Source organism: Erithacus rubecula (assembly GCF_903797595.1).
Source record: "Erithacus rubecula genome assembly, contig: scaffold_110_arrow_ctg1, whole genome shotgun sequence".
NCBI classification, from domain to species: Eukaryota; Metazoa; Chordata; class Aves; order Passeriformes; family Muscicapidae; genus Erithacus; species Erithacus rubecula.
The window spans coordinates 83,713-96,580 of record NW_027636301.1 but is presented as its reverse complement, the minus strand read 5'-3'; the positions used below and the strand labels follow the sequence as shown (position 1 = coordinate 96,580).

Genomic DNA, 12,868 nt, shown 5'->3' with positions numbered 1-12,868 from the left:
TCGTGCTGCACACACAGTGTGGAAAGCCAAGAGAAGCTGCATTGGTGACACAGCCTGTGACAGAAGCTCGACCTCGTTCTCCATGAAAGGCTCTTGAAAAGAGCAGACAGGACTGTGGAGAAGATTCTTGGAAAACTGAAACAGCTTTCCAGAAGTGAAATGAAAATGGAAAAAAACAATCCAAGATGTTTTCATGTGTTTATTTCTATGCTCCCCTTTTCTAGTGTTTTAGTGTTGCACTGCTTCTCCATGCCATTAAGTCCAAATGGATCTCACCTCTAAGATCAATGACTTGTGAGTTTTAGACACTCTAAAATACCATAAGCTACAAACAGTTTGCCTTGCCCAGGTTTTGTTGGAAAGCAATGCTGGAGACATAAGTGCAGTGCTTGGCTCGGGCAGGAATCCTCCAGCCAGGGAATGAGCCCCGAGAGTGTCTGAGCCTCAGCAGGACCAATGCACAGCCGGGACCCAGGGGATTCCCGTGTCACCGTGCGGGAGTCAGGACTCGGGGCTTGGCTCAACAGGGCAAAGTTCTCGTTCCGGGACAGACTCAGGGGCTGCCCCCGGAGCACGCGGGGCTCGGCCATGGGGCGAGTGGGGCGAGCGTGGAACGGACACGCGGACGAGCGAACACGCGGACAAACGAACACACGGACAAACGAACACACGGACAAACGGCCACGGCGCGTCAGTTGCTTCAGCAAGCAGCGGAAGCAGCAGCAGCGGCAGCAGCAGCGGCGGTGGAAGCAGCGAGTCTACAGATCCTCTGGATCTCTTGTTCCTCTCCCTCTCCCGCATTCCCGCACCCTCTTCCCCAGTGTCGCGTTCCCGGATCTCTCCCTCTCTTCCCTTCTCCCCTCTTCCTTTTCCGGGCCATGTTCCGAGCCCGCCCCCGGCCCCGGGCGGGGCTGCCCCTGGCCCGGCCCCCCCCGCAGCCCCGCCCATCCCGTCGCAGTCCCGCCTTGGCCCAGCTCTGGCTGTACTGGAGGTGGCGCTGCTGGGCGGTCATCAGTGCCTGGAGCTGCGGCAGCATTGCCTCCCTTAGGCTCCACCTGGCCCGAGCCTGGCCCCGGCCCAGACACGGGGTCCAGTCCCGGCCCCGGCCCCGGCCCCGGCCCCGGTCCCGATCCCGGTCCCGGCTCCTCCCGGGACCCGCGAAGGACACACGTGGCGCGGCCCCTCCCGCCGCCTCCGCGGCAGCGTCCCCGGTCCGAGCTCCGCCGCTCGGCAGCGCGGCCGCCGGCCCCGAGCCGCCGGGGCCCGGGGCGGGTGGGGATTCCCGGCCCAGGACGCTCGGGGAGCGCTCGGGGGCCGTGTGTGGCCCCGGGCCGAGCGCTGATGGCTGCATGTCGCCCGCAGGGAAGGCGCAGGAGGCCCTGCAGGAGCGGTACCGGATGGGTTCGCTGCTCGGCAGAGACGGCTTCGGCAGCGTCTTCTCGGGGATGCGCCTCGCAGACGGTGCCCCGGTGAGTGGAGGGGCCGGCGGCGGGCGGAGGAGGGTGGAGGAGGAGAAAGAGGAGGTAGAGGAGGACTCCAGGGCGCGGCGGAGTGGGCGGCAAGCTGAGCCAACTGCCGCTTCTTGCTCGCAGGTCGCCATCAAATGCGTACCACGGGATCGCATCCAGCACTGGGGCAAGCTGGTGAGTGAGTGGGGCCAGCGGCAGAAGGCGGGGCGTGCCGGGCAGAGAGGAGCCAGGGCCCGGCAGGGTGGGAGCCACCGGGAGCCCTGCAGGGAGAGCGGGCGTGGGGTGAGCAGGGGGTGCAGAGCATCCCGGGCTGGCTGAGGAGCCCCAGAGCCCTGGCACGGCCTCAGCCCCGCTGACGGCATCATGGTCCTTGCGCAGCCCGACAGCGCCCGTGCACCCCTGGAGATCATGCTGCTGGACAAGGTGTCCTCTGGGTGTGCTGGTGTCATTCAGCTCCTGGAGTGGGTTGAGCTGCCCAACAGCTTCTTGATGGTGCTGGAGCGTCCGGAGCGGTGCCAGGACCTCTCGGCTGTGCTGGCCGAGCGGAGGTTCCTGCCGGAAGAGGAGGCGCGGGGACTGTTCCGCCAGGTGCTGGACGCCGTGCGGCACTGCACCAGCTGCGGGGTCCTGCACAGGGACATCAAGCCCGAGAACATCCTGCTCGACCTGGCCACCGGGCAGCTGAAATTGATTGACTTTGGCTGTGGCACCTTCCTCCAAGATGCAGCCTACACCCAGTTTGCAGGTGAGCCCTCTCAAGGGATGCTCCTGGGCATCTCATGGCCCAAGCCTGGGTGTAGCCCTCGGACTTCCCCCTTTTGCAGCTGGGATGGGATTAATGCTTGAGCCAAGTTGATTTGGGTGGGGTCATGAGGAGAGCCAGTTCCCAGCCCTGCCTTCTGCCCTGGGCTGGGGCTGAGGCAGCTAGGCCAATAAAAACCCCCATGGGGGTAGCAGGGAGGGGGGGTCTGACCCCGTGCCCCAGCTGGTTTGCTGTCCAGGAGAGGAAGGGCTTGAATTGTTCTTCTCCCCTCATTTACATTGGCTTATTAACATTTTTTGAGGGCCAGCGGGGAAGAGAGTGGGTTTTCTTCACTACTGGGTGGGTTTTTCTTTTGTATGTCATGTTTAGGCCTTCCCAGGGCTTCTGCTGCCCTCTTCCAGCACCAGTGGCTTCTTTCCCAGCCCCAAGTTTGTACACGAGTCCCACGTGCTGGCGAGAGGGCACCGGGTCACACCATGTGCCACTGGGGCAGTCTTTGCATGCCCAGGGATGCTGGGGCCAGGCTCTGGGAGCAGCAGCATCCCCCTGATGAGCTCCATCTGTATTCCATAGGAACTCTGTCCTACAGCCCCCCAGAGTGGATCTACCACCAACGCTACCACGGCGAGGCAGCAACGATCTGGTCCCTGGGCCTCCTGCTGTACCACCTGGTCACAGGGAAGCACCCATTCAGGAGGGGCCAGGAGACGATCTGGGGACGAATCTTGTTCCCACGACGGCTCTCTCAAGGTGGATGGATCCTCATCTCTGGGCATCTCTGGGAGGGAATACCAGTGCTGGGAGACAGCAGTGGGCTCATGAGCATCCTGCTGTGGCAGCTGCTGAGGGGGTGGCACAGGTCCTGCTCTCCTGCTCGTCTCCAAACAGAGAATCTATGGGGAAGTTTAGGCACAGCTCTGGGCACACCCAGCATGGCCTGGGCATGACAATGGGGGGGGCAACTTCTCCAACTGACTGGCGATTTCTGCTTTCTCTCTTCAGAGTGCCAAGATATTATTAAGAGGTGTTTGTCCATGCAACCCTTGGACAGGCCATCCTTACAAGACCTTTCCCACCATCCTTGGCTGCAGGGCGTTCGTCTGCCCTAGAAGATGGGAGAGATGCACGTTGCACAGTTGCATCCAGAGGCCTGGCAAGTAACAGCTCCACACATCTCTTGGGAATCAGTGGCAGTCCAAACCAGACTGCCTTTACCTCTGAGCAGGGGTCATCAGAAGGGAACACACAGCTCTTGGGCTGGAGCTGAGCTGGAGACCTGGGGTGGCAAGCACTGGTGGCCACCTTCCCACCTAGTTTTGCTTGTTTGGTCCACCGAGGGCTGGGGCCCCGGGCAGAACACTGACAGCCTGGTCTGGCCCCCAGGACAAGAGAAGGAGTCCCTGGAGAAGCTGTACCAGGTGGGGCTGCTGCTGGAGACACCAAGGACAACCTCAAGGACAACAATCTCTTCCTCAACCTGGCCAGCTGAAGATGATGGACTTTGATTCTGGCACCTTCCTCAGAGACACACTCTGCACCCCGTTTGCAAGTGAGTTCACAGCCAGGGGGAAGCTGCCAGATCTGGGCATGGCACAGCCTGGCCAGGCACCAAAGGCTCCCCCTCTTACTGGGGTGGATGCCACAAAGTCTTCAGTAGGCTGCCAAGCTGCTTTTTGGCTCTGGGCAGCTGCTGAGGGGCTGGGTGTGCCATGGTGGCTGCAGGCTGGGCACATGTGCTGCCCTCCTGCTTTGCTGCCAGGGGCAGCAGTGACTGGGAGGTTTGTGCCCAGCTCCAGGTGCAGCCAGCGTGGCCTGGGCACTGAGGACAGCTGGGACATGGGGGACAGGAGCCTTCGGCTGACGGGCGGGTTCTGGTTTCTCTCCTTGCAGCCGGGCTCTGCGGATGCTGAGGCAGCTCTGGGCTGTGCCAGGGCTCTGCTGGGCTCAGCCCTGGGCACAGGGCTCTGCCCTCACAGGGCTCTGACAGCTTTGCACCAGACGAGCCCGTTCCAAGCGCACCGCCTGAGCTTTCTGCTTTGCAGGTGAGTGAGACGCTCCTGCAGGCCAAGGGTTTGCTGTTAGGGGGACACACCCAATGGGCAAGAACCCACACTCTCCACGGTGACAGCTGAACCTCTGCATTTCCACAGGATGTCCCACTCTTCATTCTTTTTTGGCTGGAATTGTGCAGTTGCACTTTCTTCTTCCTCTAGAAGTGCCACGAGTGGGCAAAACCTGGCGAGGGGCCGTGTTCCTAAGGCAGTGCAGCCTGGAGCTGATGGAAGAAGAATTTCCGTTCTGCACTCCCAAACCAAGCAAAAAGCTGTAAGTGTGACTTTCTGTCTTTAAGAAGCCCCTGACAGTTTCAAAGGGAATGTGCAGCTCTTTCACAGGGTGAGAAGGAAGAGCATCTCCTAAAGGATTTGGGCAGTGACAGAGTTTATATTGCCAGTCTTGCCAGGAGCTGGCAGGGCATAAAACAATTTCTTCTTGCTTCACTCCAATTCCACCACAATTTAAAATAACTATATTGGAAATAAACCTCAAAATCTTTTTAAGAAAGGTTACTGAGGCCAGTAAAATGGATCAATGCCATCAACTCATTTACAAAGTAAATAACTGAGTTTTCTGCTGCGAAAGATCAGTTATTAAACTGAATTAAAAGTTACGGAAGATTTTTCACTGCAGACTTGGGGATTTTTTTTTATATTTCACATTTTATAGAGGTTTTTTCTTTTCTTTTTTCTTTTTCTTTAGTTTAAAACAGAAAACATGCCATAAAATAGGAGTGTCTTCTGTTCCTGGTTCCCGTGTGGAGCAGCTCCTTCCCGCTGGCTGAGCTGTTCAGGCAGAGCAGTCTCTGGAAGAGACTCGCAGGCTCCCTGTTTGCTGTGCTGCCCCACTTGTGCCCAGCCAGCTTCTTTTTTTTTTTTTTTAATTCTTTGCACTTTTGCAATATATAAATTACTCTGTTCCTTAAGTTGGTGTCCGTGTCTTCGGTGCTGACCTTGCCCATTGGCAAAGCAGATATTGTGGGCCCCATAGAACCAAAGATGCCTTGTGACACTGTGGGGCCTGGTGTGACGAGGAGACCATTGTGAGCCTGTGGGGCTCCATGGAACCATGGGGACCATTCTGACACTGCAGAGACTTACATTACCTAGGGTTCCTTCTTTTCCTCTCCCTGTCCTTGCCCCAGCCCAACAGTGCAGGTGACATAGTCATGGTTACCTTCTGCAGCAACAACTGGAGGCACTGCAGGTCAGGGACAGCCACTCTGTGTCTGGAATGCTCAGCAGATCCTCAGCTTGGGCATTTCCTGCAGCCTCCAGGCCAGCCCCGCTGCCCAGCACAGCAGCAGAGTTGGCCCCAGGGTTCCTCAGGCAGCTGCTGCTGCCCCAGGGACAGGGCAGCCTCTTTCCAGGGCTTCTCTGCATCCCAGGGGCTCCTGCTCTGCTCCTGGCACATTCCAGCTGCCCACAGAGCCTGTGCCAGGGAACACGTCTGTGCTGGCCTGAGCAGCCACTGCTGCAGCCCCTGCCCTGCTCCCAGAGCCCGAGCTGGGGCTGCTGCTCTGCAGAGCACGGGGGCTGTGCTGCCCGGGGCCCTGGGCTGCCTCTGCTGGGCTCTGCTGCTCAGCCTGGGACACAGAGGCAGCTGATGGTGCTCCCTGCACTGACCCCCTCCCACACAGGCTCTGCTGGGGCTGTGGAGGAGCTCAGAGGAGCCTGCCTTGTTCCAGGGCTGCCAGATGCCCTTGGGGCTGCCCTGGATTCTCCTGGGGAAGGTCCCTGAAGCTCAAAGCAGTCAGTGCCCAGACTCCTCTCCCTGTGCCTGCTGTGTCCCTGGGGCTGCAGAGCTCTCCTGGGTCACAGCAGACATTCAGTCCTTGGTCTCTGGGTGACCCCACACTGGACAGGATTTGGCTTCAGGGCTCCATTTGCTGCTGACCTGATGGGATGGGCTGTCCCTGCAGATCCTCTGTGCTCTCCTGGCAGGCTCTGATTTCCTACAGGAAAGCGCTCACCTGCCACCAGAGCCATCACAGTTTCAGAGTCCCAGGCAGGTGACTTGGAGGGCATTTGTCACTTCCATGGCCACTGACCACTAACACAAAACACAAACATCTGACCCTGCCTTCAGTCCCTGAAGTACCACAGTGGAACCCTGATCTCATGGCACTGACTCCAGGGACAAACAAGCAAAGCAGTGAGACTCTGCAAAACCCATTCCTTGGGCTTCTCCTGGAGACTAGCTTAGTAAAAAGACTTCAGCCTTTGGGCACTGCACTGAGCAAATCCCCTTTGCTGGTGGAACTGCTGTGCTGCAGCCTGGCTGTGTCCCAGTCATGCCCATGGCCTGTCCCTGCCTGTGGTCACACCACAGATACACTGCAATACAGGGACTGAGCTGCCAGAGCACTCAGGTCTTGGACAAGGACAATAAAATTGTCCTTGTCATCTCCTCAGGGGTGGAGATGGAGAAAGTATAGCCCTCAAAAGACCCAAGTGCTGCTGCTCTCTGGCAGTGCTGCTGTGCTGGGACTCTTTTTCTCTTGACCTCTGCACACAGACACTGCCCCTGCAGCTGAAGGAGAGGTAAGAGAGGGAAGATATTTGACAAATACATCTCTGCAAGAACATTCACTTTATTTAAGTACACACAGAGCATGATTCCTAATTTACACAATCTGTGAGTAAAGAGGTAGACCATGAACTCAGTATGTGAAGATGACTCCATTTTCAGTGTGAAAATGATTACAAGGAAAAAGTAGAAAACCCTGTTGCCCTCTCCCCCCGCCCCACCCCCACCTTCATAGCACTATTAAAGGCTTTAGAAGGCACGCTTGGCATGTAATGTGTTACATTAAATGCTCTGAAGAGGAAAATACCTTTTTTAAGGTACTTTGGAATTTCCTTTCCACACTGAGCGTCTGAGAGGTTTTTGTGCAATCCTGGCCTCCAGTTCTCTCCTCCAAGGAGTCCATGAGGAGCCTGTGCTGGGGATGAACCTCAGTGGGACCCATTAATGCTTTGAGACACTTTGGGTTTTCCTCTGATTTTGACTCCTGGAAAGGTTTGTCCAATCTCCTCTCCGGCCCTGAGGTTCCAGGGCTCAGCACCAAATGCACCACGGGGCTCACTGGGATCAAGCAAGTCCTGACCAACATAGGTCTGCCTTGATTTCCCTCTGCTCTGGTGCAGTTCATTAGGAAGTTCTTTTTTGTTAGTTATGGAGAAATATTTCAAAGGGCTTCTAATAAATCCACATTGCTATTTTAATGGATATCTTTCTCTCTTTAGAGCAGAGGTGATTGCAGTGACTGATACTGATCCATGGTCTCTCCTAAGGAGGTCTGGTCAGGTCAGAGAAGCTGTGCCTTGAGTTCTTGGAGAACTGGCTGCACACAATCAAAGAGGGGTCTTTCTTCTTTTATTTTAGCAATCTAAATTCCAGTTTTCCCAGTGAAAACAGACACCTTCCTCAAGTGTGTACAAAGTCCAAGGTGTCACCAAGGAGGTTCCCCTTCCCCAAGGCATAACTGTGAAAAATGAGGTTCACTTTCCTGGTAAATCTTTAAAGGCTTAATTTAAAACAAACAAACAAACAAACAAAAATAACACAAAAAACTCCCCAAAACAGTAGGAGACAAAGACAATAAAGCAAAGGGTTAATAAGGCTGGGTTCTGGGCATTCAGCCAAGAGTACACACTAATTCAGAAAACACTTCTTTCAATGCATCAGCATGTTGTATATTCATAGACTCTCATGCATTATTCAAAAACATTCCTTTTGAGCTCCCCCAGCCTACCCATTCCTTCCATCCTGTAAATCAACATCCTTTATTTCTCTTTGTGGTTTTGTCTTGTTGTGGATGATCAATACATTTCTTCCCTGGGGGTCTTTGTGTCACTGCTATCTTCATCAGGGTAGGATAATCCAAGAACGTTAAGGATTTCCTGATTATCTTTTAACATACTTTCAGTTAGTTACATAACAAAAGCTTTTTGTATCACTATGCTATAGTCCAAAAAAAATATATATATTTATCACACCACTGTTTCTAAGTTTTGTTAATAGCAGAACTAAAAGGAACTATATTCATACAGCAAAGTTTTCCAACATTATACATATAGAATTAATTTTAATATTTATAAAAGTCAATATTATAGTATGTACTTATAACAATATCCTCCCTCTTTCTTTTTATAAATCATTTGGCTTGAGCAATAATCCTTGTTTTCTAGCCTCCATTATTCACTACTTTTTTCTTAAATATTTTTTCCTTCTTTTAAGAGGTCTTCTATATTATTTTGTTTCTTTAGTACCATGATCTTTTGTGCCATTCCAGATACAGTCATTTTTAGATTTATAGGCCTTGTTACCACTTGCATGCCTTGGACTACACTGGTGTTCAGTCAAAACAGGTAATCAAACAAGGAAGAAATATCAGACCATCTGTAGCAGATAAAAGGAAGAAGCCTAGCTTATTCCACCACTCTATTCCCAATATGTTATCCCACCAGCTAGTTTTTAGCACTGATTCACATTTTTGTACCGGTACGTGAGTTATTTTTCTGACATCATATGTAGGATGGGATTCCCATTGTCATCTAGTTTTAAAGAACAATCTGATGTATTAAACTTCCCGCAGACCCCTCCTTCTTCAGCTAACAAATAGTCTAAAGCCAGCCTATTCCGATATACTGCAACCCTTGTTAGGCATTGTTGACTTGCTACTAATTCCATTGCTCGATCAGTTTTGTTTGTTATCATCTCTAAAAGCACTTGGAGTCTTTTAATGTGATTTAGCATGTAAATTGGGGTTTGATATCCCCAACTCCCATCTTGTGCCCAGGCAGCTGGGTCGTATTTTTCCAATATAGGTTCAGAGGGCCATTCTGCATCTCCCCATTTTTAAAATCCTCCAAACAAATCCCTTTACTTTCATTTTAGATCCTCATAAACTGGTATTCCCAATTGATTTCCATTTGGTCCTGGCAAAAGAAAAACTTCTAGTTGCAAGGTTTCACAGAGTACCGTACCATAATTCCCTTTCCACTGGGAGAGGAGGTCAGGATATGCTCTTTTTCCACATAGCCAAAATAAGCTATCTGGTGCTTTCCAATAACCTGGCCCAGAGCCAGAGGTGATCCCTTGCCAAGGCTGTGCCGTGGCACCTGCCCTGTGCCACGCTGGCTGCTCAGGCACCGCGGGACCAGCAGCAAACCCCAGTGCCAGGAGCAAAGGCCGGGTCAGCCAGACAGAAAGGGTCAGGGCTGGGCACTGTTTCCATGGCAGGCACTGCAACACCACACCTGGGTCTCCTGTCCCGGCAATGGCCATGGAAACCCCTGGTAGGGCTTGATGGCACCGGCACTGGCACTAAGACACTGCTGGGCCGAGGGCCATGGCAGCCACCCCTGGGCTGCACCGGAACCAGGATTGCCATGGCAAACAGCAAAAAGCCCCGTTGCTACTGTCCAGTGCCACCACAACCTGCAGGAGACACTTTGCTGAGGTTGGATCCGTGGCTATCAACCTTTTTCCTGCCGTGGTGGGGGACTGTCACGGTCACTCGCACTCAGGGCCCGTGGCCGGGCAGGGCTCCCATGGACACAGGCACTGAGCCTGTGCCAGAGTCGGCTGCCATGGCAACCATCCCAAAGGCCATGGCCAGGGCTGGGGGCATGGAAAGGAACCCGTGGAGCCGAGGCCATGGTGGATGGCTAAGAACAATGGTTTGGGCTGGGGCAGAGGGAATTTCCTTCTGGGGCTGTGTTTGGGCTGCTTCTGAGCACAGGGCTGAGCACACAGAGATGGTTTTGCTCTTGCTGAGCTCGCACAGAGCCAAGGCCTTTCCTGCCCCTCATGCAGCCATGCTGGGGAAGGGCTGGTGGTGCAGCAGAGGCTGGGAGGGGACACAGCCAGGACAGGTGACCCCAACTGACCCTGGGGATATTCCAGACCAAAGGACATCATGATCATTATATAAAGTGGCGGGAACAAGGAGGAAGGGGGAATTTTAGAGTGATATTTTTTTGTCTTCCTAGGATGAGGCCCTGTTTTGCTAGTAGACAAGTTCAGCACCGAAGACACAGACACCGACTTAAGGAACAGAGTAATTTATATAATGCAAAAGTGCAAAGAATTACAAAAGGAGAAGCTCAGCAATGCACCCAATCCTCACTACCAAAGATTGCCTGTAGTGATTAAGAAAGAGACAGCACCAGTTACCCTCAGGCTTTGCCATCCCCCAGGTGCACACATCAGCTGGGGGAGCTGTCACAGCCAAGGGCTGCAGAGCCACCCCAGACACTGTGAGTCCCTGTAGGTGCACCCACCTTTGAAGGCCAGGAGGCTCCAACCTCGCTGTGAGAGGGCCCAGCTTCTACACTGATAAACAAACAAGCTGACACTACTTCTAGTGAGGGAACACCTGTGTAACATATGATATAATGTAATTGGTGTAAAGTTGTAAAATAATGTAGAATAAGCAGTGTTGTATGAATAAAATAATAAAAACTCAGAAACAAAAAAGAGGGCCATGGACGAAAAGGACACAAATTGCTTCATCACAGCATTGTAACATCCAACAAAAGCAGGACAACCCAGATTAGCAAGTAAATAGCCATGGCCACAGCAGAGATGGCTCTTTCAGGAACTGTCCAGGGAAGACCCAGACAATGAAAGCCCAGCAACACCCATGATTAAAATAACCAGAGCCATCAGGAAAAAAACATCTGAATGTCACCTTCCCATAAACCAAGACCTGCAAGATAGATCTCAATACCATCTTCCCATAAACCAGAACCAGCCTTCATCAGAATTCATCGTCTCCCAGAATATGGTTTTGTCCAGCTCAGTGCAGTGAAAGAAAACCATGCGAATATGCTGAACAAGGAAAGGAGACAAAGACCTCTGCTCCAGGCTAGGAAAGACTGTATGAAAAATCAACTGACTAAGGTGGATTTGTGAACATTGGGGGATCAGAGGGTGTTCACCCAACACTGATCCCGGGCTCGGCATTGTCCCTCACGATTGTGGCTGTCAGGGAGCGTATCCTGGTCACAAAATAAATTATTATTTATTATAATATTATTATTAATTATTATAAAATTATTTTTGATTATACTCAATTCGGCTGAATCTCTTTATTATCTATAACACCTGGCTTCATTCTCAATTTGGTTTCTCCCAAAGCCTGGCCAGGCCTCACGAAGGAGCCAAGGGAGGTGACTTTGACCATACACGCCAGATGTGGCCTTGTCTGGTTTCTAAACACAGGAAGATAAATCCATGTTTCACCAATGCACATATACAGATATCATATTGCTAACAAAGCTTCAGTAATGAGCTGATACAAATATAAAATTTGGTTGGAAGGTTCATCTAGAGGTCAGCTTTGGCTCAGGGCTACCTCTCTCAGGGCCTGGTGTTCAGGCCTCAGTACTTCACTCAGTGCTTTGACCTAGAGACGAACTACAAACTTCATAGCAATTATTACCATAATAGAACCTTACATTTAGGTATTAGGCATAAAGGCATATGTTCTTGTTCTTGTTCTTGAGTTAGGTGCTGTTCAAGTTCATTCCTCAGAGCTGTTAGCATTCCTTTAAATTCGCATTCCTTTTAATTCGCATTCCTTTTAAAACATGCCAGATTGGTTGCTATTCTGTATGCTCTTCATCAATTCCCCCCTTTTTCTTGAGACTGTGTCTCAATACTCCGTTTCCCAGCACAAAGTGTCACAACAACTCTAACATGGAACCATAACACACCAAGTGCTCACACTGCAATGATTACAGTGACTGCAACAAACTCATTTCACAGCAGCCTCCAATTTGGAAGCCAATCCCACCATGAAGAATTTTCTTCTTTCTGCCACTCCTCTGCTGCTCTTTCTATCGAGGTGATGCCTGACTGGACTTCAAACACAGCACTGATAGACATTCCTGCAACATTCCTCCCCAAGAACAGCACAGGCTTCTCCCTGGCCAGCAAGCAGAGAATCCAAGGCCATGTGGCAAAGTGAATTCACCCCAAATTTGGGTGGTTTGTTAAATCCCAAAGGAATTGGTGGCTCCAGTGGCTTTGGGGGGACACAGGGTGTAATTTCCTGGTAATTTCCCTTTTGAATCTTGTTTGGGGTATAAAGGAGGAGCCACCCCCTTCCTCACCTTTTGTGGGGTTCAGAGCCCCGCCCTTGAGGAATTCAGCCACAACTCACATCCAATTTAACCATTTGACTCCTTTTTCCACTTACATATTCCCCTTAAACGCAGCATTGTTCAGGAAAAAGAGGGAAAATTTTGTATTGAGGAGAAGCTTCTGATTCACAAAATTTGGGAAAATAAAAATGAAAAATCCAGTGTGAGCTTGGAGGAATTTATGGGGACATTTGGATTTTGGGGGGCAGGGGGGCTCAAGCGCCAGGATCAACCAGAATCTGGTGTTTATGTGGATGAAATCCAATAAAAATTGTATTAGAATGCAAAGATAGCACAGTAATGTTGAAATGTGGGTAAAAGTAGAATAAATTCTGGTAGTTCTTGGGGAAGCACCCCAAAAACTGCTGGGGATCCACCTGGGGTCAGTCTGGAGTCACCCCCTGCAGGGGAGGGGGAGCAGGGGA

General features: G+C 51.9%; 1 protein-coding gene across 1 annotated transcript; it reads left to right on the top strand.

Moving 5' to 3' along the window:
• Positions 1 to 1,349: 1,349 nt before the first annotated feature.
• On the top strand, positions 1,350 to 4,546 carry LOC306815239 (serine/threonine-protein kinase pim-1-like; the record flags this gene model as incomplete). Its single annotated transcript, XM_079331837.1, has 8 exons — positions 1,350 to 1,523; positions 1,593 to 1,643; positions 1,848 to 2,214; positions 2,806 to 2,982; positions 3,235 to 3,389; positions 3,616 to 3,781; positions 4,123 to 4,278; positions 4,449 to 4,546. 5 exons carry the CDS (start codon positions 1,350 to 1,352, stop codon positions 3,339 to 3,341), a joined length of 876 nt encoding a protein of 291 aa, XP_079187963.1. The 3' UTR covers positions 3,342 to 3,389; positions 3,616 to 3,781; positions 4,123 to 4,278; positions 4,449 to 4,546.
• Positions 4,547 to 12,868: the final 8,322 nt, after the last annotated feature.